Below are 25,554 nucleotides of genomic sequence, written 5' to 3'. Positions count from 1 at the left end.
AACCAGGCACATTTCTGCTCTACACCTACACACGGGAGGAAGAGAGGAGGGCACTATGGTCACTGAGCTTCCCAGTGCCATTTTGCATGGACGCTGAATGAAAAAAGAAGTTAGGAAGCAAGCTGTTGCCTGTTACCCCTGCAACAGATGCAATTTGTCCTAAAGATGGACTGATACCTCCCCTGCCCAAATCTTTGTATTTTTTGCTGAATGATGCTTCTGAAAGGAAAGGTTGTTCCTACTGAAATTTTCTTTCCAACTAGATTCTATTGGTGCAACACAAAGGCATTTAATGAACATTCCGTGAAAGAGTCACTTTATTGCAAAATTAATATCATAAGGTAGAAAATTTACATTTCACATAGCTCAGCTCTCAAAAGAAATGTACAAACCATTTTTCATTTGTAGAAGGGACAAAAAGAGCTACAAACTGAGAGCAAGACTGGCCAACAGGGTGAGGGGTGCTGAGCTTATAAAATGTGAGTGAAAATGTGAAGTTCATATTATCCTGAGTATTGTTTCAGTTCAAGGACCACACAACATGAAACGCTTCAAGACTTTTACCTCGTATATTGTACACCTGTAGGGGTTTTTTGTTTACCTGAGGTTTCTATTATTTAGGCTGCAAAGGATAAGCATCTTGTAAACTATGAGGTTGGATTACGGGGTTGATAGATGACAGTATTCTGACCTTCCTCTGCAACAGGCTCTTAAAAATAATAGATAAGGGAATAGGTTCTGATAGGCAAAGATCTCATAGCTTCAGAGCTTTGGGAAATTAAATCTTTTCAATTTAGAACTGTTTCAAAGCAACTTGAATACAGAGAAACCACTCCACCGAGCCATCACTTGCTTTGAGCTTTTTATACTATTTGCTTATGTACTTTGGATGTGTTCACTTCAAAATCTCACAAAGTACTTATTGCTGATTATTGCATTTAACAATACTATGAATGAGGAGGGAAATGCTTTCTTACACTTCAAGTGCTGTGTAAGTACAAGGTTTATTTCACCTATTTCCACATTTCATCTTGTCTGATCATCCCTGAGAATCTCCTACATAGCACATAGCATATTCAAAATCTGACTCGCTCAGACCCCAACAGAGTGCTGGGAAATATCCTATTATCAAATGATAAGGCTGCAGATGACCATAGAAGTCACAGTGTTTCCACTAAAACCATCAGCCTCAATCTCCCTTACACTTCTGGAGCAAAGAGGCTTTGCATTTAGAAATGCATGCCATCAGCTCTGAGAAATTTCACTGTAATTTTCTAAAATGAAGTACAAAGGAAAAGCTCAAATCCACTGTTTCATTTAATTTTAACATTAAATTCTGTGTTCGGCAAACAGGATTGGTTTCTTTAATCAGCATTGAACTGTAATTTCCAAAACCCTGAAAAGGTGAAGGGAAGGAATTAATATTGAGGGACACTTTCATGGACCTTTGCTTCAAAATGCAAACAGTACATGGTAAGCATGGTCACAATACTAATTGTGGCTCTGCCACTGTCTCACTAAATGAATTCCAAGTCCTGATCAATTTTGCTCAACATCTGCATCTGCAAAATTATAATATTTCCTTACTTCAGAGAAGTGCTATAAAGATTATTTAGTAAAATGTTTGCTCAGGGTTCAGAAAATACCAAGGATTATAAATTATGTGCTAATTTCTCTTAAACTGCACTAAAGCCTGTGTGTTTTGTCGGAAATCCTGACTGCTTCTGCAGTTAATTTTTTAATAAGGTTATCTAGATAAAAGCACTGTGTAGTAAAAGAATCACTCATAGCTTAGCATCTTCTATTACTTGTTAGCTCTGCTGAACATGACACTGACTGGTAAGAAATCCAGCTTCATGTCAAGTAGTAGTCCCTGTATTTAGAAAAAAATGTAGAAGATCTCTAAGAATTATTTATTGCTACTTCTTGCTTTCCAAGCTTTGGTTGAGAAAACCTGTCTAGAACTCTCCCTGTAGTTAAGGGCCATGATAGAAATGGGTGACAGAAACTGACTGAGGAAATTATTCTTTCCTACAGCTCCAGTTCAGCAAACACTGAGCAGGGGACCATGTCCTTCCTTGTTAAGACATCATTTAAGCATGTGATTAACTTGCAGAATGTGCTTCATTGCAAAAAGCACATGTATAAATGCTGTCTTGGAAAAGAACTGTAAATAGACATAATTTGTCAGTGTCCCTTAGACATGTTATTTGGATTCACATAACACCTCAACCAAACCACACAGCATTCTGTGTCTGTTAGCTAGTGGTGACTGACCAAGTGCCACTGACCATTCTAATGGACCACCCCTCTGCACTGTGTGATTATTTTACAATATATGCAAAAGTAACTAAAACCCACTCCCTTTCTTCCCCAAACCTTATGAGATGTGGTTGATAAGGAATTATCCCCCAGTTTTCATTTAGTGATCTTGCGTAAATGCTTTTCTGCGTGCTGTCCAGAAAGCGCACATGCTGTCTTGTGAAAGATTCCTGATTTCATAGATGAATACCTCTTCACTTCTCGCTTGTGGCATGCAGCTCCTCCTTGGCAAAAGCAGCTAGTCATTAGGTGCTTTGTGAAGAAGTCTGGGCATCGTATTTCCTAAAACTGTGGTTACGGAAAGACTCCCTGCAATGAAATGGATCCATAAATAAAGTTGACAAATGAAAAAGAATCCAAGAAATACCTGCCTTGTGAAAAGGAGCAGCTGACAAATTATCATCTGAAACATGTTATCTGCTGGGAGGTCAGAGGCATATTCCTTCTTCTGCTCCCACTTCACACTGGACACAGTGGCTTTGTGAAGAAGCATATATTCATAAGTAAAGAACAAAATTTAAGACTCTTCTGTCTCAGTCATGAGACTAAACCCGATTAAGTTATCTGGAAATGGAAGGATCATTCTTACTTCATGCTGTCTCACACCACAAGATGTCATGTGTTCATAACGAACACATACCTGTTCTATTTCCATCCTGGCTTCAAATGTTGAAGAAATGGCAAGATGTTTCTAATATCTTTTCATTAGGGCAAGGGGAAGTCTCCTCTAAGGATACATTAAATGACATAAATCCCTACCCCAGGAATAAGCAGCTTGAGAAACACAGTTAATACTACATTCAGCTCCAGTGGAAGCCAGCAGACTTTAATCAAGTATGAAGTTGGCAGTGTACTATGTCCTGGTTTTAGCTGCCAGTGAAACTGCCTCTCTTCCTTGCAAAAATGGGATCTTTTTGTATAGCTACAACAGATAGCCCTGTCCTAACTGTACCTTGTGCTATGGACTTTCACTACTGGTTTGTACAGCTCTGGGATCTTCCTCTCAATCATGGGCCTAAGGTTTTCCTTCAGCTTCCCATAGTTTTTTCTGAGCTCCAGCTGGTATTCCCGCTGGTCAGCGGTAATAAGGCGCTTGTTTTTCTCCACTGCTTCACCACACCTAGGCAAAAAGAAAGAAAAAAAAGCATGATATATATCACCTGCTTCTGATAAATTCATTAACTGTGTGTTAAATAATCTGAATGGCCAAGGATCCAGCTCCTCAGGGCTAGGCATTCCTCTGATAATTTGTCAAGTCCAAAATGATAATGAACTAATAAGAAACCTCTGTCTTTCCCAAGTACACAAGTAGAAGTGATATTTTAAAGACATTAGAAATGCATGAGGGAGCTAATAAAAAACAAATGTAATGACTGCAGAATACTGAGCTACCTGTCTGCTTACTGTAAACAGATGCAGTGACAATAGCAGAAAGCAGAGGCTATATCTTCCACATAAGGGTAATTTTTACCTAACTCAAACTTATCATTCAGCAGTTATGCTTTGTTTGAATTAAGGAGATAAGTATCTTGCTATGTGAGAATGCTTGTTAATTTACAATATGAGTCTACCACTATCAATGGTAGTCAGAGAGGGTCAAATATTTTCTTTCAAACAGCTTCCTAACATAAAAATGTAATTCTATTAAAAATAAAGACAATAGTGTGAAATTCTTGATTCGTCAAAAGATAAAACAAATGGAAGATCTTAATTTCTACATAATTAGTTTGAAGTGTTACAATTTGCTCCCATTTGGAATGTAAAGCCTATTGAAGCACTGACCATAAAGCAGAGATAACAAGTCTGGACCAAGTGCCTAAAGTGTGAGATGCCAGGATTCATAATGCTAACTTGTATAATTACTTATACAGTCGTTGCATTATTGCGATTATTTGCTTTACTGATGCAATTCAGAATTTCAATTGTGTTTTACTGACCTCATTATAAACTCTTTGAAGCACAACCGCAGCTTGTTGTGATGTCGATAAAGTTTGGGGTCTGCTGGAATTTCAGCTAGGAACACTTGTGCTACCTCTAGCGGTCCCTTGTAGGAATAACACAGGAAAATGTCAAAAACACCTGCTTAGACTGAAACAGACCATACGTTTGGTTGGTTGTTATTATTTCATGAGTGGAATTATGAAAGAAAACTGTGCACAGGCACCATAACAGGCTGGGGTTTTTTTCTCCTTTCCCTCCCCGATTTTTCCTTTGATATCAGAGGCTTTGCCTATCAATTTTTATCCTTTCATGTTTTTATTTCTCCTCCAGCCCCCCCAAAAAGTAAACAGACAATTCTACTCAGCAGAGAAGAGCTGGGATAGCCCTATTGCCAAACCTGGTTATATGTAAGTAACACAGCTCCTGTGTGTGGCATTACAAGATCCCAAGGGAGTTAAATAAGCCCAGTGCAGAAAAGGGCCACTCTTTCCAAAGCTTACAGTATGTTACTTCAGACTAGAGGTTTTTGTTAATGGAGAATCTGGAGAACTGAAAGTATTTAGTTTTACAGCAAAGAAATCAAGTGGGTAACACCAAGTTTCCTCTCAGCTATGTCTTCGTTCTTCCATTTTAATTTTTGTTTCTTTTTGTTTGCAGGCATACTCATGTTATAATTACTGGATTTCAACTTTCTTTTGGGGCATTCTGGTCTTGACTTCATGTATTTTCTGTGAAACTGTGAGTTCATGGTGGTCCCACAGCAGAACTGTTATTATTATTCACATTTCCCAAGGATACACCTGGAGTGAACAAAATGGCTGAAATAGCTAGTGTGCTAGGAATAGAAAATCCTTGGATGCATTCACAAGGCTTCTGTGAATTTCTGCACTTACAACCAAGAGAGCAATTTCATAAGCACTTTCACCAAAAACATACCTAATAAACAGTATACAGTGAATAAATATCAAGGGGTTCAGTTTAAAGGCACACTGAGATTAAATGTGTCAGACTAATTGTACTTCTTCCAGTACAAGAGATGAGAGCAAAAAAGAAAGCACAATGAGGAAAATATGCAGAAAGTCTTCATCTGGCTTATTTGGATCCCTTACTTGATTTACAGTGGCTCCAACTGAGCCCTGCAGAACCATCTGGAGCATTTTGGCATCTGGTGGTTCTTGGTGGGTGGCCGCAGTGAGTTCCTGTGTTTTCTTCTGCATATCTTCAATAGCAACTTCAATTGGTGTTAAAATAAACTAATGGAAATGGAAGAAGAGATACTTCATTACCTGAATCAGACATGCAGTTGGCTGTTCTACATCTGGCAATACCACTATCACTCTGCCATACCAAAAGCAGTAGTTGTGAAACCCAGGAAGACTATTCAATCCAAATGTCATCTTTGTAGATGCTGCATCTCATCTAACGCTCTCTGACATCTCATCATTTGCAAGAATAGGATGTGGATCTGATTCCCTGTTTGCATAAATTCATTATTATTCTAAGTTACTGACTTCATGTCTGAAATGGTTTTGCACTTTCTACCTTTATAAAGCTTCCTTGTCTCTAAACCACCTCTGAACACAATTTAGTCCTTTGACTGTACTTTATCAGCTAGAAGTACAGCCATAAATAGAGCTCCACACATCCTTCTACACAGCATTAAAAACAGGTCAAAGGAAGAATATACACTTGCTATGCTCTGTTCTCTATAGTAAATATCCATCTTGCATATGTCTATTTGCCATAGAATGGCATTCTATGCTATTTCTATTTACGAATGTAACGTGTGAGAAATTCAGTCTTCTTTCTGCCAAGCTTAGAATTTGAACATCTTCTCACCCAAATACTCCTTCAGCCCCAGAGAAATTAGATGTATTCTCAAAACCGAAGTACCTCTTCTTTTTGGATGACATTGATTCTAGTTTTGACATAGGGGAAAGCATGCATTGTGGTTAGGATGGTGTTCCTCTTGTATTGCTCACTAAGCTCTCCTCTGGGGCGCCCATCCATGGTAAAAGGCGTAGTGTACATGAACCGACAGAGGTTGAAGTTCTTCTCAAAATAGGTTACCCTGTCTTTCATCTCATATTCATCAAAATATGGCTCCACAAAAGTGATTTGTATGTATGCCTGAGAAAAGAGGGAAAAAACATTACAGAACTTTACAACCCAAGAAGTGTAAAAGTAATGGTATATGTGAAATATCTCATAGTTCACATTGCCTAAGCATGGTCTGGAAGAGCACAGAGCTGTAAATCCTTCAGGGCTCCTTCTCTTCTTCAGAGCTGACAAAACTTGCCTCTGGGGAGCTTAACCCTGGGGATCACAGCCAGAGCAGGGATCAGAGATCAGAACTTCTAATAATTTTCATACTCTGTGACAAGCTACCAAGTAAACCCTTTCACAGAGGCTTTAAGGACATCCCTGGGCACAGAGATACAGCCAAGTTGGGGGAAGACAGATCCCCCTGTCTTCCTTTCTCTTGTATGACAAAGAACTCAACACTCTCAGTAGTACTTTCCCTACCTTATTTGGATCCAGCTTTCTTTTGTCTACAGGAGCAGAGTCCTTAATCACTTCCACAGCATCCTCCCCAAAACACTGGCCATAAAATCCCTGGAAAGGAAACAGATTTATCCTGGAGTGGTTTTAGTTCTTAATACAATGCTAATGATCTGCATGCCTCTATACGAAAGGAGTGACCATGACAATTTCTGGACTCTGTACAGTCAGTATACTGCTTCATGAACCACAACTGGCCCGGGTAAGGCATCTTCCAACAAGGATCAGTGTGAGTTGCTCACAAAAGAGCAGAACTCAAGGTAAAGCAATCAGAAGGGAACATTGCAGTTCCATGAAAAAGCTGAAAAGATATCAAAGCAATTATCTGTCATGCTCAAATCAAATCATGCAATATATTACAGACCTGCCCATAAGCGAATGGATCACTTTCAACATTATGCTGTAAAAAGCGCTGCAATGGAAAGGACATACACAAAAGAAATAATCTATGGTACAAATCCATTTGTTACTGATTTTTATATAGGAAAAATAGAATTACAACTGTGTGGGTTCATTAGAAAGTATAACGTAACAGTGGAGATCATATTAACACAATATTTTTTTTCTTTACCTCTAATCTGTGAGAAATTTCAGGAAGTTTGGTAATTGCAGGCTCCTTATAAACAAATTCCTGTTCATCCAAGTCCCCAAATTTGGATCCATAGAAACCAACACGGAAGTAAGTTCCAAACATTCGCTTTTGACCCTAATTGATAAAAAGAAGGATGAAAATTACAATTTTTTTTTTTTTTTGATCATCATTGTAGTATTTGGAAGCTTTTTTTTCCCAACTGATGTATAAGAAAATGCACCGATCCTACATTTTCCCTATTTCAGATCTAGTTCTATGTATCATCAATGCTGATGGATTAGAAGCACATATTCATAAAGGAAATCATACAAATTAAGGGAACATTTGACTGAAATCTAATTTAGAATTTAGGCTAATCATCAAGTGACTTTTGCAAAACAAAGTAACTTATTCTTTTTAATCCCATTGGATACATGTTAACAACATTAAAATTCTGCAGTGAAAATTGGTCAGCATTTGAAACTGACTAGACTCAGCAATAAGATTCTTCTGGAGAAAGAGAAGGAAAAGGCAGTGTGAGTGCTGAGAATTTAGCCAGGCTTTTGTATTTCTTCTGTTTTATAATTGAAAACACTAGTTAATTGACAATAAAGATATTTTTCTTAAATATATGTGGCCAGGTACTATCATGCAAGTTCTTATTCTAAGTTTGACCTGTTCAACTCCTTTTCTGTAACTCTAAACCATTTTATATTAATCCGTGCTTTCTCCTAGAGCACAGAGCCTCTTTTCACTGTAGACTACCCTTTGTAGGCAGGCCAAAGCAGATGCAAGCTTTTGTTAGAAAAAAGAAATAGATCTATTTCACATGAACACCAGTCTTAAACAAACAGTGCAACCCAGCAATGTGTCTTGCTAGCAATGCCTTGCCTCATGAGTACCTTATTAATAATGCTGTCAAAGGCCTTCTGTAACTTGCTGTGTGTCAAGGTAAGCTTCCTGAAGTCCCGATGTGCTTCCAGTATGGGAATGACAATTTTGTACACTTCATTCACAGTTTCATACAATCCCCCCTTGGGAGAAAAAAAAAACAAAAAAAAGGGAAAAATAGAAGAAAAGAGTCTTCATGCACTCTGAAAAGAAACTAGATCTCCATTAGTGGCCTGGCTGAAAAGGGGATTTATGGGACTCATTCTTTAATTTGCTATGTTGCTTGTTTTAGCTTTCTAAAAACTAATAATAGTACATTGGTAGTTTTGAGCTGCAAACAACAAACTGGATCTAATTTGGATTTCTGATCTGTTGGGCTCTCAAGCCCAAATTTCTGAGTAAAGCACGTGGTTTCTATTTAGGGACTAGAAGAGTTAGAAAACACAGGTGAGTAGAAGGAAAAGGATTTATTTAGCATTTATTGTTCAGGGCAGCCAGAGCTGCATCTGAACAAAAGCAATCCAAATGATATCTTCAGAGATACTAAATCATGTATCCTCTTCAGCACTACAGCAGTATGATGAGCTACTTCAGTATTAACATTATGACTCTTTCCATGGCAAGTGTACATTACGAGGCTGGTGGATGTATGCTGTGTAAAAGCACAGGGGTAACTCTCACATGTGTTCTAAAACCTATAGCTTAAGCCAGATCTTTTTCTTAAATGTACTGTCTCATGAAATACCAGCCAAAAGGCTTGGCTCATGCCTGGGACAATAACTTTCTGCTGATTCTATCTGTAGTCTGCACAGTAGAGGTGGATATATGGCTGAGCTAGGCTACCTGAAAAGCCTAGCTTAGACAAACTAGCTGAGGCAGGGATGGGTCAGCCGTAAGATGTGTCTCTGTCTCTTGTTTGCAGTGGTGCAGATCTGCGGAGCCTGGTTTAGCAAGACTTTGCTTCCTCATGTACAGAGAATAAGCTATGGATCTGGCCCAGATAGCCCCACTCCACCTCCTGGTGATTCTGGCCCTCACTCACCGTACTGAAGAGCTCCGCTGCTTGTTCCAGCAACCCTACCAGGCCACTTTCTGAAAAATACCTCCCAGAACATATACCATCTTCATCTGGAGACAAAACATCATCTGAAACAGCAGACTCCTCTAGCACATTGGGTGAAATATTCTAAAATACATCAGAGTAGAGAAATCAGAAACCTAGATCAATAGTCTGAAACCTAGATCAATAGACTATCATAAAGACTGAGGCAGAAACATTTTCAACATATTTACGTGATGGGAAGATGAATGAGATTATACAAGTGCAGCCAGGGGATACAGAGTTAAATTTCATTTAGAAGCAAATGTAACATCATAAATCTCCACAGGTGGCAGGAGTTTCGCTACAAGAATCCTAAACTTTCTTTCTTGCCTCAGGTTTAAAAGGAAGACTCCTGTACATTCACAGACTGGCCCCCATCTGGTGGCTGGATTTCCATGGAGCTGCAATAAGCTCTATTTCCCACACTGCAGGGGTCTCAACCAACGTGTCCTTCAAGCTGCTGGCACCTGGAGGTGGGAAATTCCAAGGTGCACCCCAGATCTCCTGCCACCTGCTTGAAGAAGTTGAACTTTCAAGTTGTTGATTTGACTTTTGCAAGCAGAGGATAAGTACAACAGACAAAATTGCTCTAAAGATTGCAATAATTGTATGCTGCTTCTTTTTTCAGCCTCTGCCACATTACACCCTGATACTGCAGAATTTACTCAGTTTCTTGTTAAAGTTACAGATCTTATTGTGTGTTTAAATAAAACCAGATAAAGTACACAGTGTCAGTCACATTTTGAGATTCTAGACCATGAAATGAGTCTACAACTCTTCAGGACCTCTTTGAATAAATAAACGACACTGTGTAGAGTCAACATTAAAAGTTTCATAATACATAGAATTACATGTTAATGAACATGAAAATATAAGTTCACGCAGTCCATACTAGCATTTTTAACCTTCAACTGCAGCAGAAATCCCAGGCTTTGACTCACTAGTAATTACAAGGAGATAAATTAGTGTCATAGTGTTTCATTTCAGCAGAAACTGGCAATGACAATCTGTCTGAGTGCAGGATAGATGCCAGCTGGCTCGCTAGCTGAGTCCTTAAAGACTTCTTTATAAAATGGCAGAGACACTGAGGGCTGTTACTATTGATCGTATTTCAGATAAAGAATTGGCACCACACATCACTAGCAACATGGGACTTCCCCCTCTAGGTTTTGTGAATGAATTTATTTCTCCATGGGTGAAGTTTCCTCCAGTCATCACAGTGCCCAGTCTGCATATCACATCAGCTCCACTAGAAGGGTGAGCACAAAGCTCAGGATGGCATTTGCAAGAGTTAGTAATATGTCTGAAGTTCAGCGAGAAGGAAAACTGCAGCACGTTTTAGCACACCCATGCCACTTTCTGCCTACAGTCTCATTGAAGATAGCAATTTCAACCAGATTTAGCCTCCATGGCACATACCTAGAGCAACTCATACAACCCATGCTGCAGCTCAATTTCTGGTTTTCCCTTGCTGTAACAGTAGCCATTAAGGGCTGTTTTCACAGAATGGCATGTGGCCTTCAGTGGCTTTTCTGTTTGGTAGCAAAGGGAAAATAGTCCAGAGGGATGATTTGTTTAGAAAAGTAAGCAAGAAATATCACACACACCAATTATCTCTTCTTTGCCTTTAAACCTGTAATAACTAATGTCAGGCATGTATTTCCATGTTTTACAGTCCATGCACTCTAGTAAAGAGAGAGCCCTCATGGATTACTCCTGTTGCTTGCATGATCTTTTGCAAAGTGGACATGCCTCACCCACCTTTTGCCTTGATCCACCTTTCATATTGAAGAATTTTTTATGTGACTTGTATAATAAAGGCAACACACCAGTTACTACAAATACCATCAGCAATTTTTTTTGACCTCACAAGTATAGTTTTCTTTAAGGAAAAGAAACACTTGTCTAAACTCAAGGGGCTTTACTGTGATACCCATCCCTTATCACCATGTTAGATATCGTCAGGGTAGCCTGCAACCTAGATCCCCAAAACAGCACAGTTGAATTAGGCTACTACTGCTGAGCCTAGGCTGATTAGCCCTGTGCCTCAGCAGGTAGACACACACGAAGTCCTTGTCCGTGGTATATCAAGTGGATTTAAAGTCAGTCCATATGCAAGTCATACGCAAAGTCTGCCTTATCACTGGCAAAGGGGATTTAGTGTAAATATAAATTCAGTGAAAGGGAATTTCACTGAATGTGATCCTGTTCTGATTTTGAGGGATGATTTTGATTGCACAGAGGGTAGCATGTACAGTTTTGTCTGGCTCAATGTAAGGAAAAGTGTTACTCTACTGACAATCAGTTTTCTGGACGCTAACAGAGGCACCGCATTTAATCCTCTGCTGTCTCATTTTACTCACTTGTTAGAAGGAGATAACACTTCTGCTCATGCAGAATAATTTTTTTTATACACATTATTATCACTCTCAGTTCCACAATGAAATTTATATCATCAATATTAGTTAATTTCATATCTAAGATAAATGAATAAATTAATTTATCACAGATATGAAAACAGAAAGGGTCAGTGAATGAGATCTGGATCTCTAGGTAAAGCCAAGACAGTCTGAGTAGTGTTTCTCTCTTTTAACAAGGTCATCTGAACAAGATCTTCACGGGTGCTCCAAAACACAAACCTGTTTGTAAAGAATGGGAGCTTTTCTCTTGAAAGGTTTTGTAAAAATACAAAGTGTTATTATAGTTAATTATTGTTATTGAGCAAACTGAAATTCAAAATGATGCTGTCAGATAAAGAGTTGTATAATTGGGTTTCTGGTCATTAAGGCATGTTATTAACTCTGTCCTGTGGAGCAACTATTCCTTTGGAAAACGTGTATTTACGTAAGCATTTGAATGAGAGAGACTGATTTTTGTTGCTTTTAAACTTCTTTTTCTTGCCTAGTGCCTTGTAGAATAAACTTCGGTTCTCTAAAATAACTGGAAACATATGCATTCATGGCAATATGCATAATTTGGGAGCAATGGAAGGAGGAACTGCATTAGTGGTCAAGTGTGTGAGATTACAAGCATTCAAGGCAGCCTGGGAGCAGGATGACATTGAGAAGGGAATGCGGATTTCACCTATATCTAGATGGTGGTAGGATGTAACAGCTAGGGAGAAAAGAAGAAAATTTAAGTTATGAATGGAGTTAGAATTTAGGAAGTATATAAAACAGATAAGGGATGCAAAATGGCAGAAGTATACATCCATGGACAGTTAAATTTAGCCAGTAAAAAGAGTATATACAGCTATTTTAAGAGTAAAAGAATTTAAGAATAACAATAGTACATCAACTGATTGCTAAGGTGAAATTGCAAATACTAAAGCCTAACGTACTGAATTCAGTGCAAAATGCCAAGTGATTCAATCATGTTCATGTCTACTATTCTGAAGGGAAAAAAAAAAATCCAGACAGTATGGTTATATCAAGGGATGATGAATGTACCAACTACTAGTGTTAGCCATTTCAAAATCACCTGGACCATAAAATGGGTTCCTCGACAGTTTAAAAGAGCTAAGCAAAAGGGTATTCAGGCAACGAATACTGAATTGCCATATGTTTTAGAAAACTGGGGAAGTTCCAGAGGACGAAATATGCTTTGGGGACCACATTTTTTTAAAAGTAAACAAGATGAGCAGATAGTGACAGGTTTATCAGTCTGCATCCAGGATAAAGTGGTGGAATACAGATACAACATTTTACTAAGAAAAAATGAATTGTATTGCAATTAATCTGAATCAATACCAGACTATAGAAACCTGATACTTTTAAAGAGATCACAATCTCATAAAGGCAATAATACCCAAACAGTAGATGTCTGTACAACATCTGAGTTGATTCTGCAAAACATTTCCATTAATTAGTTGGAATGATTCATAGTCATTGCAGCAAAAGCTCTGTAAATGAACAATGATATTCACTGGTCTTAGAGAAAAATGATAAAGGAGGAATCATCAACATATGGGAATATTTTAAGGGTTTGGTCATTTGTATTTTAATAATGCGTGAAGAAAAGCAGTAAAATCATTGAATTTGCACATGAAGTCAGTTCAGGTAAGAGTAACCAAAACTACATAATCTGATAAACTACATATAAATATCTGCATTTCAAAATGGCTAGCTCTAACAACAAAAAGTTATGCTTTCATTTATATTATGTAGAAAAGAATGGTGAAAAACAAAACCCAGGAAAACTCTCTGGAAAAAATCAATGTATTACTGAGTAAAGAGCTCAACAACACCAAAAAACCCAGTGGAATCTTTGGAGAGATAAACTGATAGGTACTTCCCAGGCCTAAAGAACTTATGGGACATTTTTACTTGACTTGGATGTGACTGTGTATAGACTACAGTGCTTGCATCACTCATCAATCAGAAAGGTGTTGGTTAGTAACTGGAGGACAGTGAGAGGATTGGAGAACATGCCTGAGTAGCTCCAATTACCAAGATTATGAGAAAGAAGTTTGAAAGATGCATCTGTCACAGTTAAGACGTAACAGCCTTAGGAAATGGTGTGTGATAATGGAGAGATTCTACTTATCAAACAAGAAATTACAGTATCCAACTTCCACTTGAAAGAGAAGTTAGAGACAGCCAGGTAGTAAAGTACCAGTTTTTGTCAGTAAGCATAAATCATTGGAACAACCTACCAAGAGTGGTGACTTTTCCTCCCCATATGCTGCTTAACACAAGAAGAAATACACACACTAGAACAGGCCATCCCAGCTTTATGCTGTTAGAGCTTGGAAGCCTTTTCTTACCTGAAAGCTGACACTGCCCACTGGAAGATAGTTTCGATCTTCAAGCATGCTAAGGTACTCTGCTACCAGTGCTGCAGCATGGACCAAACACATGGCTGCTTCTGTGTAGCTCTTCCTCTTGGTGTGCTTCTCTGCCATGTTCTGCAGCCAAGTCAGCCTCAAGTCAGGGGATGTCTGATATCCTTTGGCAATTCTAACAACACAGGGTGGAAAGGAGGTGTGAACCATCACTTCTTCTCAAATAAAAGAAAGTACCTTTATAATTCTCCACCTGGGTTGAATGGAAGGAGACATACCTGTCTTTATTCTGTATGATTCACTAAGCACAGGGGAAAAGAAATGGTTAGGAAGGGGTAAGCAGGACACACAGAGGTTATGAGGAGAGTAAACTGCTGAACCCAAGACTCTTCAGTGTTCATCAATCCCCAACTCCCATTCTTGCTCAAGTCTATGACCACCTTTGAGTGGCTCCACTGCAACATGTTCACTCCCACAGCCGGGGCCCCCTATGACACATCAGCTATACTAAAGCGGGATTGTATACAAACAGAACAGTTGGACAGTTTGTTCAAAGCTTGTCTCTAAAATGCACAGTTCTGGTGCTAACTTGCAGAATTTCCTCAGTAGCAATGCTAAATGAATTCACCTGTACATGAGATCCATGAGCATCTCTGGATCTTCCTGAAATTCCCTCATTTTCACCGTATCTGACAGGATGCTGTTCAGATTACACAGCAGCTCCTCTACCTGCAGTAATATAAAAATCAACATGCATTTCTCAGATGCTTATTTTTTCCCTGCTAGAAAAATAACAGCATCTGCACCAGATGATGTTATCCTCTTTTAGTCCCTCTTAACGCAAGAAAATGTCAGGATGCTGAATTACTACAAGATATGTTTTTCCAACTCTATTCAATGCAGCAGAGTGCTGACATAGTAGATCTTATACATATATTTTAATGAATCAAAATGAGCTGGAATCTTTTGATCCATTTATTTCTGAATGAAAAAAAAATCAAACCTATGTGCTAATGGAGCTCAGTTTTAGTTGATCTGTTATCTGATATCAAAGCAGTTGTTTTTGTAAGTCTTCAGCACAAGCTGAATTACTGTAAAAATTTTACCAAAGCATCTTAGAGTTGTCTGAAATGTTTTTCATTATTGCTGCTGCTGCCTTATGAACTGACAAAGGGAGAGAAGTTTCCATCATGCTACTTGTCTGAAAACATAATGAATCACATTCCATCTTAGGAAACTCTTATGTGGTACAGTTCCTGCTGGGGTCTAGAAGAAAAGTTGTACCCAAAGCTAAGAGATGATTCTCCTATAATGTGATTTCTGAAGAACTTCTTAAGGGTTTATTCTATGGAATTATGTCCTTTATTTCTTCACTGCTTATTGTTGTGTTGGAATTGAACTCATGCAATAATCCTTGCATCCTTATTTTCATTGCTTTGGAAGACCAAGATCTTGGACTTGCTCCAAGCACATCCCTATGTGAAAGATCCAGATAAAAGCCACAGATGTCAGAAAATATTTGACCTGAATGGGAAATGGAGTTGCCTGCATATCTGCATCTTCCTCTGCATAGGCTAGGATGGTTCGTAAGGACCGTCGAAGGAATTCCTCATTAAACTCAGGCGATTTTCCAACCAGCGAGGCTAGTGACATGGTCACCTGCATCTTCACTCTTGCAAAATTCTTTCAGAAGAAAAAATAAAAACATGAAAGAATGTTGGCTGCACTGCATCATACCTCCATTTCACATACCTCTGTCTGATGCATAAAGAAAGCCCACTTTCTCCTGCCCACACTGAGTGCATTAAATTCACTGCTCACATGAGCGGCCTCTGGTGCATCAAAGCCAGTCCTGTTTTACCTGGTTAAGACAAAGTTCCCTAATTCTGACATGTCTGAACTTCAGGGCAAGAATACTTCTTGGAATACATATGCTTGCTTGAGACAAGGGGAAGGCAGAAGCGCCTCTTTCCCCCTCTGAGCACGCCAGTGGGTGTATAGATCAGGCCACCCACAGAGGAGAAGAAGAGGAAGCAGGACTGGGAAAAGATTCTGGAAATAAGTCTGGGAAGCAAAAGGCCTCTGAGGGTTTCATCTGGTGATGCACTATACCTTGCTGATCATGGAGTCTCAGAGGCACATTTTATTCCTGCAAAGCCAACGCCTTTTACTTATGCAAGTGCTTTTAAAGTAACAACTAGGGAAGAAAATTCTGTGCAGTATCAGATGTTATTCAAAATGCTAATGCATGTCCTTCCATGCTAGGACATTGTGAACCTACATGTATAACGTAGGTATTTTATTCCATATGTGTGCTAAGAATAAGAGTCTCATCCTGAGACCAAGGGGCCAGCAAATAATTCCCATTAATACAAGCATACAGTAGTTCTGCTGAGGTTGTAATTGCATTAGAATAGAACTAGTCTAAGTTTAAGTAGTTCTGACACAGAAGTGACAAAATTAAGAGTATTTCTTATGCATTGTACAGTCCTTTCTATGAGAGGACTAAAGCCATTCCATTTGAAGATTTACAGATGATGCAGAAAAACTCACATTTTCCTAAACAAAATAATGAACAATAGTTAAAACTACTTTCCCCTATGCTTCTAGCACTTATTCTGGCTCAAATGTGCAAAATAGCATAACATACGAATATTTATCTGCATATGTGTTCCATTTGCTATCACAGCTTCAGTTTTGGCTTCAATTGATCACAAAAAAAGGTTGTACAAAACATACTGCTGTTCTCAAAATCTTACACTGGTAGAGCTGAAGCTGTATCTCATGAGGAGATAAAGAGTGGCACAGGCTTGAGTCCGTGTAATATCTATGCTGCTGCTGCAGTGATGGAGAACTCTTTGACACAGGTCAGCACACTGTTCGACCTCCTCTTCAAACAGGAAATCTCCAAACTAAGTGAGACAGAGAAGAAAATATTCATTACTCTCATTTCTGGCCATGAAAACATCACTAGCTTAGTGCATTCTTAGGAATCAGACAAAATCTAAACTTTGCAAAACCTGCCTTTTATACTTTTTTTTAATTTGGACTTCTGATTCCTGTGACACTGTAAGTTCTGTTTTCAAGCTTTTCTACAGAGAAAAAGGGCTTGAAAATAGTCTTTGTATTTTGAAAAAGAGTGGCAGAGAGAATAAAAAAATTTCTCAGATTCCTATGGCTCCAGGAGCTTTTGAAAACATAAAATATTGCAAAATTCCTAGAAGCATGAAGAGTTGCTATTTTCAGAATATAGAATGGTTGATGAAACATGCAAATACTTCCTTAAGCATAAGGAGCAATTACTAGCTGTTTGCATCAACGTTCTACCCTTCCCCAGCCCTCCAGCATGTTCTCCCTATGGTGTGCCACAAAATTTCCATTGCTCAGTTTTCGTGCCAGACCCTCCTTTACAGTGTCTCTACATTGCACTTGACAGACAGTGCGGCCAGGGGAAAGGATGTCTGTCCTTAAGAAACTGTAGACAGCACAGATACACCAGTACCATATATACATACATAGGGCTGATAAAGGTGTGTGAACAGAACACAGGATATTATTTCTCATTTGCAGGCCCATTTCCCAGTTCTCAACTTCTCTTCACTCCATTATCTTACTGTTTTATGTCTAATTTATATTACAAGCCTACTGGCACAGGGTTCTATAATTTTTATTTGTAAAATAACACATATACCTACAGTGTAATAGAAATAATTGGTATGATTGCTTCATAAAATACAGAACTGAGTAAGCTTAACTAGAAGATTTCAATGAGATTGCTTCACAAAATTCATTATTGTAATTGTAAGTTATCTTTTAAAGATAAAGTACAGTGAAAACATAATTATGAGTTCCATAACTACTCAGATATCTACCCTGTAATTAGGTTTTGTCACCCAATCTGCATTTAACAGTAGATAGGCATTAATTGGACAGGAGTATCCTGTTTGATATTTGCATTTTAGAATGGTTTAGGGGAAAAAAGATTTAATGGACGTTTCCATTTTGGAACTGCTTTTCTTTGTAGGAGAATGAATGTTAAACAGATTTTACAGAGTCCTCATGAAGCACCTAACACATTATGACCTATGTTATAAAAATGTTGTGTCCTCCTATACATTTTGAAATATTTTTTTTTTAAATTGGTGATACGGAAATGAAAGAATGATTAGGATTTGGCTTAGTTTTTAGGCAGAATGAAGATGAAATATGTCAACATCTCAGAATCAATTTAGAATTTTGGAACCTATCTTAGAAGTAGAAACCTAGAACGATCCCCCTGATCTCTGATGAGTTAGCTTTGATGTCTCTGCTCTCAACTGGTTGGAAACTAGTCTGATGATACAATAATTTAAATTTGACTTTATGGAACCTATGCAATCCATGGCATTAAAATTCCTATTTAAAATCAGAATTTGAAATATAATGGGTGGAATATTTTACCTTTTTATTAGTAAATTTTCTGTATTTAAGAATAGACTGCTAAACCCACAAGATTATTCAGATTCAGTTATTCCATCTTGTGTCAATGAAATAACCTTACAACAGCTGTAGAAGTCCCTTAACATCCCTATAGATAGGCATTTGTACTTACATATGTAAAACATATTTAACGAATGACAAGGAAAAGTGGTAAGTGAATGCACACAGCTCTGCTCTAGAAATGCTGCTTTAACAACTTGATTGTAAGCATGAAATCAGAAGCATGTAAAGAGCATACCTTAGCAATGAGTGCTCTGAGTGTAGCAAAGCAGTGAGTCAGGTAAGTGGTGCTCTGATCACAGCCAAGAGAATTTATCAGGACCTTCAAAACTCCTCCCAAAAGATTGTCTCTGCACTCTGCTGCAAAGCTTGCCTACACATGGAGGAGAAAAACAACAGCAACTGCATGAGATAATTCAGCAATGAACTGGCACATAGGGACTGAAGTTCTGCTCTCCTATCCATGAGACACGCCCAGGAGTTTAAAGATTGCATTTTCTCTTTGTTAAGATCTGCTTCAGAGGAATTTCAAAACACTTTTGTAGTGATCAGGAAGACAGAGGGGAAAATCTCCCAAACATTTCTCAATATCCACAGACCCTCCAATACACTTTTAAAGTTCAGTCAGCTTCTGCAGTGGCTCTGAAGTTCTCTCCACTTTCTGTCCAAGCTTTCATGTACCTTGGATGAGGAAGTGAACCTGTGGTGGGCAAGCACCATCCTTCCCCTTCCCCGGCATGTTCTGATTTCCTGGGCATATAGGTGAAATAGGTCTTCTCATATGTTCTGATCAAACCCACAACCCAAATAGTGGGGATGCTAGGTGCTATAAGTGATGTCACGCAAAAATTATGCCCAGTACTATAAGCATCAAGGAGGTAAATGCTTTTCTACTAACAGGTTTCAGAGAATGAAGTTTTCCCCTTGCTATCTATGAATATGCATGTTGTGCCAACAGTGGTATTCCCATGCCCATGAATTCAGAGTGTCTCTCCAAAACCAGGAGACCATGTCTAAACAGAGTCAGCTATCCTGGTACCACTGCTGTCAAAGGACCTGTGAAATTTTACTGCATCTGACTTCTAGAAGTTAAATAAGTTCTGTATGTTACGTTGCTCTAAGGGGTATATCTCTTTTCAGAAGGACTCCATGCACGTGGAAGATATTTTCCTACACTGAACATTCTGTGGGAGTTAAATCCTTTTGTCTCACAGGATCATATATGCAAGTATGACCAAAGGTCACCCAGCAGACCAGTTCTAAATTAGTAAAATCTTCAGATACATTCCAAACTCCAGGATCATAGTAAGACAATGGAAATGGCTTTCAGCAACAACTATTTGTGCAAGTTTTAATCCTTGCTGGGATGAGAGAGCACGTGGCTGTTGCCCCTCCCCCACCTGTGCTGGTCGGGCTGGAAGTTAAACACAGACCCTGGCTAAAATAACAAGAAATTTAATACAACAGAGTGATAGAACTATCTGAACAACAACAGTATCAATGGTCACAACAATAAACAGCAATAACAGTGAACAAGACAAACGATATAAAGAGAAATACCACTAACTGGTCTACGGAAAGCAAAATTCCCTCCCGAACCCGCCAAAGAGCCAGGAAAAGTTTCCGCCCCCGGACCTGATGCCAGCATGGTATGAATAACCCGGCTGGAGATCCCTTCCCCCTCTCTCTCTGCTGGGGAAAACTTTACTCTATCCTGGCTGAACCATGACACTATTGAAGACAATGTGGTAGATTTCCCTTTCTTTCACATAAATGCAATGCCCTACAGTAGAAGGGGCTTGTGGCAAAAGTGTGAAGTAGGCAGTAATTTCATCTTTGGATTCATTATTCTTCATCTTTTTTTTCCCTTCAAGATTATACAAGTTTACAGAAGATCATTAATTAAAATGTTTTGCACTGCATAAGAAACAAAAGGAGAAATATATCTTGCATCCCCTGGCTTCTGAGGGAACAGGGATTGGTACCAAGCCAGCTCTGTTGTTTCCCACCTGGATGATGTTCTCTTGCATATCAAGAATGATCAGGTTAGCTTCAGTTGCCAGGTTTCCACTGATCAGAGCTTCTTGATCTAGTTCAGCTTTTGTCCTGCAAAAAGGAGTTTTAATTAAAGCGTGCAGAGAGTACCCCAAGAATTAGATGGCCTGCTGCTTAAACAAAGTCGAAATACAAGTGATACCATTCTGAATGATCCCATAAGATCAAACAATGAAAATAGTGTTCAGAGGTGTTTCTTAAGAACTATGGAGACAATTGAGGAGACCTGCTATTATAGAAAAGAAGTCCCAAAGGGAACACCTGAAATCTAGGCCTCTGGATAGTTCAAATGCTTCTGCTTCCTCAGCAGCAATGTATGTAATGGCTACTATGCCCTCAATATCATGTTCAATTGTTCAGTAAGATATGCAGTAATTTCTGAATGTATTGCCTGTAGCAGGACACCAAAACTCAACACAGAATAAAAGGTAACTGATCTAACACTTTCAGAAAAAAAAAAAAAAAGAAAGAATAGCAGGCTTGGGCAAAGGGGAAATTGCTTCAATGCCATAGCAGCAGTGTTTAATGTAGGCAATTTAAAACGTTGATTCTTGAGACTGTTGACAACGTAAGACAGCGGGTCCAACAGCTGCGGGGTCAATATAGCAGTGCCCCAGGCCATTAAAGAGAGGACTGAAACATTTATAAAAGACAGAAAGTGGTGGTAAGGCAATGCATTATACTCTCTTAGTTCAGACTTAAAAGATGAGGTCTGGAACACAGCTCCTCTGCAGCTGAATGCTCTAAGCATAGGTGCACTTCCTAACAAAAGTGTATTTTCAGAGATCCCTTCTATGTCAGAAACAAACAAAGGAGGCTTTGTTCTTTTTCCTGAACTGCTCAGAAAAGGCCGTTGCATGGCCAGAAAATGCTCTCTAGAGCTTGAGATCAGCGCTGCTCTGACTTAGGCCAAAGTTCCTAAGCTGCATTTCTTTGGCTGGAACAATCACTGAATCACACTTCTTACAATCACACTTCTGAGTGACTTCAAAACCTGTGGCTTTTCTGCTACATTCACTTATCTCTTCTGCCCAGTGGAATCTTACCCCAAAAGAAAAGAGCCATCCTTTTGGGAACAACCAGATAATTCTGGGGAGGGCTAGGAAAGGAAGTCAGGGCACTTGTATGATTATTACAATGACTCAAAGCAATGAAGAACAGAGGGGTTGGCCAAAAGGCTGGTGCTATAATCAAGCCAGGGATCACTAAATATAAGTAAGAACTGAATAAATTAAGCAAACAGCATAGCCATTTGAACCACTTCCAGCAACCACTGAGCCTTGCACATTAACCATGATAACTGGATCCTCTCTGATACCACATGTAGCTCCTAACTGCAACTACAACCCCAAAGCACGCTGGACTCAAGGAGAAGCAGTCTGAGTGGTGACCTGTGCAAACCTGCTGTGCCATGTACCACCTGTAAACACCCTACTTATGGGACATACACACTAAAGAGATCCAAAATGGATGAGAACAAAGATCTCACATACAACAGTGGTAAATGCTGGGTAAAACAGAAAGGTCTGGACAGTATGCAGTTTTACTTATGCAACCAGAAATTTTAAGTGGTTTAACTAACTACTGAAAGATATGTTGTAGAGCTGCTGCTTGAGGACTTTTTTATTCTGATTTCAATGAAACTGGTTGGGAGAAAGAAAGCTGCTTTCAGGGCAAACCAAGAATATTCACACAGGATCTGCACCTCTTCCAATCTAGCACAGAAGGTGGAAGGATTCTTTTTTTAAAGTTTGCATAAATTCCAAATCAATTATCTTGTGTTCAAAAATGTATGTGATAGTCATGGATGAATGCTAGGCTACAACTAGGCTACAACAACGTAGTTGCTGCATAGGACAAGCCAGTGTTCTCAGTTCAAATTCATGCATGTTGAAGGATATCATGGGAGCTCACAGCAGAGCAGCTGAACTCATCAGAGGCCACTGCCATGTGACACACAGTGGATCATCAACATAGTCAAAATTCAAGCAAGTACCTATGGACAAATGACACATCTCCTTTAGGGAAAAGCAACAAGTTCCACGCTTACAGAAACTTAGCATGTACCATACGAAAAAGCTGTTAGTAACACACATCATTCCTCAAAATACAGTTTTCCATAAACCTAAACACTGACTTATCTACTCCCATATAGTGCTGATAAGGTAAAATGTACTGAGACATCACAACTTAAAACCTGCATCAAGAAAAACATTCACTACAGAATCATCTTCCCCTACTCCTTCTCATAACTCTTCTCAATTTTAACATAGCACATGAAGCCCACCTCAACTGATTTCATGTGGCAAAACTGAGACTACAGTAATTAATACAGTGACGAGCCATAGCAACACCCAAATAAATGTTGTAGCAAGTCTCTGTGGAGTATTTGATACAACTTGCATCAACAAACAGTGTTTACTACACTGCTAATCAGAAGGAAAAGTGTGTAGATAACTATTTAAACTCCTCATTCAAGTATTTGTGATCTCTTCGTTGTCAAAGAAACAGTTGGTTACTTCTGCTACACAAACATTTTCTACTTCTTTCTCTTTGACAAAAGAGGGAAAGGACTGATTCTAATAAAAGCAATATATATTTATTACACTACTTACTTATCTTGTCTCTCATTTGCCTGCCGCCATTGAGTCTGCTCCTTTCTCCAGCGCAGGTTTTCATTTAGCCCTGCCAATCTGTCATTCCCTAAAAGTGCAACATGTATCAGTGAGATTAAAGCAAAAGGGGACACCTGAAGTCTGATAGTTTACTGCAAGAAGGAGATACATGTCTGTAGCTGTCTGTCAGAACTAAAACCATTCAGCTTTACAGCCTCAGGGCTCTAGTAAAAGGACAGTCTCCCATCATTCTTTTCACCTAAAATTTTTACATTAGTTTGCTTAATGTCTTCAAAGACCAAAACACAAATTATTCCATTTATTAAATGAAACTTTTTATTTTTTTCCTATGAATGACTTGTTCTTACTGACAGTTTTGACGTAATTTCTTGGCTCTTGATTAGACACTAACGCAATTTCTCAGAATGTCTTAAAACTTCTTATTTGACCTCATATTCTTCACCTGAGAAGAGCTTAGTCCTAGGTATATCTTGGATAGTTCAAAGCTAATGATATTTTTATCCACAGCAAAACAAAGGTCTGCAAGAAAAAGGACTGCAAGGGTGAAAAATATAAGGATTAAAATGGGGACTGTGTATAAAACCCAACAAAATAATTTATGTCTACAACCTCTTGAGATCCTCTCAAAGGACATGGGGGGAGAGGGGTATGAAGTACCAGCTGGTATTCTGCAGCGCTTCATCATTTCTCCTCTGGCTCCTTCACCTCTCAGTAAAGCCTCTTCTAATCGGGCCTTAACATCTCGTGACTTCTGGAGTGCTTGGGTGCTAACTTTATCTGAGCTTTGTTTACCCTGAAAGTAAAGTCAAAGCAATCAACACTAATGCTTCCATCTTTGGATATGAGCCCAAATTACATCTCCAGACCCATATGCAACAGGAGACCTGCAGAGAGGGCAGAAAGCGATGAATATGACTGGCTAATATATAAAGGCTAATTAAATGTTATAGATGTAGAAAGAAGTAGTATATGTACTACTATTAAACACAGATATGTAGCTCAGTGCTACAAAGAGAGAAATTAAGGTTCAAAGAGAATTTTGTTTGTTCCATTTCAGACACACCCTGTTAGAGAGGGGAGTCCTGGTGTCCAGTCTGAACTCTTAACTAAAGGGTCATCCTTAGTGCCATGTCCAGTACTTTCAGGAGCTGCCAATATACTGTCCATCAAAAATAGCCTTCAAATCCCCAGGAAAAGGAAAATAATAAAATAATTTAAGCCAACTTCATAGGATTTCCTCAAAGGTTTTGTCTACATTTTGATTGAAGGCTAGTGTCACTGATTTTATCTGAATTAATTTATCCAGTCATAGCATAGATTAGGCAAGAGCTAATTTAACAGTTGTAAATGACCAATATCCCCTAGACAGCTGGAATGTAAGGAAAAAAAAAATTAAACCAAAACAGAACAACAAAGTTAGGCCATGTTCACTTACTTTGTACTCAAAGCATGAGACACAAATGAAAAGGAGGTCTAAAATCCTGTTCAGCTGCATGGATGGAAGGTCTGCAATCCATTTCTGTATTAGATTCTGATCAGCATTTTTCATGATCCAGAGGAAACAGATCAAAAGGTTGCGAGTAGTATCAGGACCTAATGTGGCACTCTGTCTGTAGGGCTAGAATCAGATAAAGTAAATGTCAGTTGAAAGAAGAAAAAGAAGAGGGACCTCATTCAGATGAAGCAATGTTATTTCAGCTTCAGTGAAATCAAATCTTAGGACTAGACTTTGGTAAGTTTAATGTTTTCCAGGTTATACTGATTTGAATGTATGTCTGTGTAATTAGTGACAGGACCAGTTGTATGTATGTGAAAGACAGAAAGAAGCACAAGAACATTGGTTTCTAGATGCTTGTATTTTCATTTCCTTAGAAAGATGTAGAAAGAGATTCTAGAGCTGTTTGGTCCCTTCTTGACAGGCAGTTGTGTCAGCCAAATCGTATAGAATATAAAAACAATCACGAAAAAAGAGATAGAGAATAAGAAGGATGTTGAGTCCTAGATCCATGGATTTTGGTGAGACTGGGACAGGGAGACAGTGGGGGAATCACAGTAGTGTTTGCTGATCTGGAAATATGACAACATGGGTGTGGAAATGGAAATAGGCATGTGGGAGAAAAAGTGGAACTACTTATGGTATAGGAGTAATTACATGACTAGAAGAGAAGGGGAGGAGATGACAGAAGGAATATGAGGCATTCCTTGGGACTGA

General features: G+C 38.8%; 1 protein-coding gene across 1 annotated transcript in view; it reads right to left on the bottom strand.

Moving 5' to 3' along the window:
• Window positions 1–311: 311 nt before the first annotated feature.
• Window positions 312–25,554, bottom strand: part of DOCK8 (dedicator of cytokinesis 8) — an 83,792-nt gene continuing 58,549 nt past the window's right edge. The window contains exons 30-47 of the mRNA XM_026866825.1: window positions 24,778–24,960; window positions 24,000–24,135; window positions 23,322–23,409; window positions 20,661–20,757; window positions 18,890–19,024; window positions 16,932–17,084; window positions 15,697–15,855; window positions 14,801–14,901; window positions 14,155–14,347; window positions 9,330–9,473; window positions 8,299–8,430; window positions 7,397–7,531; window positions 6,790–6,879; window positions 6,157–6,393; window positions 5,373–5,516; window positions 4,260–4,366; window positions 3,275–3,442; window positions 312–2,631 (exon numbers count right to left, since the gene is read on the bottom strand). Of these exons, the coding sequence (XP_026722626.1) occupies window positions 2,568–2,631; window positions 3,275–3,442; window positions 4,260–4,366; window positions 5,373–5,516; window positions 6,157–6,393; window positions 6,790–6,879; window positions 7,397–7,531; window positions 8,299–8,430; window positions 9,330–9,473; window positions 14,155–14,347; window positions 14,801–14,901; window positions 15,697–15,855; window positions 16,932–17,084; window positions 18,890–19,024; window positions 20,661–20,757; window positions 23,322–23,409; window positions 24,000–24,135; window positions 24,778–24,960 (2,466 nt within the window). The 3' untranslated portion in view covers window positions 312–2,567. The remainder of the gene's footprint in view (window positions 2,632–3,274; window positions 3,443–4,259; window positions 4,367–5,372; window positions 5,517–6,156; window positions 6,394–6,789; window positions 6,880–7,396; window positions 7,532–8,298; window positions 8,431–9,329; window positions 9,474–14,154; window positions 14,348–14,800; window positions 14,902–15,696; window positions 15,856–16,931; window positions 17,085–18,889; window positions 19,025–20,660; window positions 20,758–23,321; window positions 23,410–23,999; window positions 24,136–24,777; window positions 24,961–25,554) is intronic.

This window comes from Athene cunicularia (assembly GCF_003259725.1).
Source record: "Athene cunicularia isolate RWA chromosome Z unlocalized genomic scaffold, athCun1 chrZ_part4, whole genome shotgun sequence".
NCBI classification, from domain to species: Eukaryota; Metazoa; Chordata; class Aves; order Strigiformes; family Strigidae; genus Athene; species Athene cunicularia.
The sequence above is the reverse complement of the archived record's forward strand: the minus strand, read 5'-3'. Positions and strand labels throughout refer to the sequence as shown.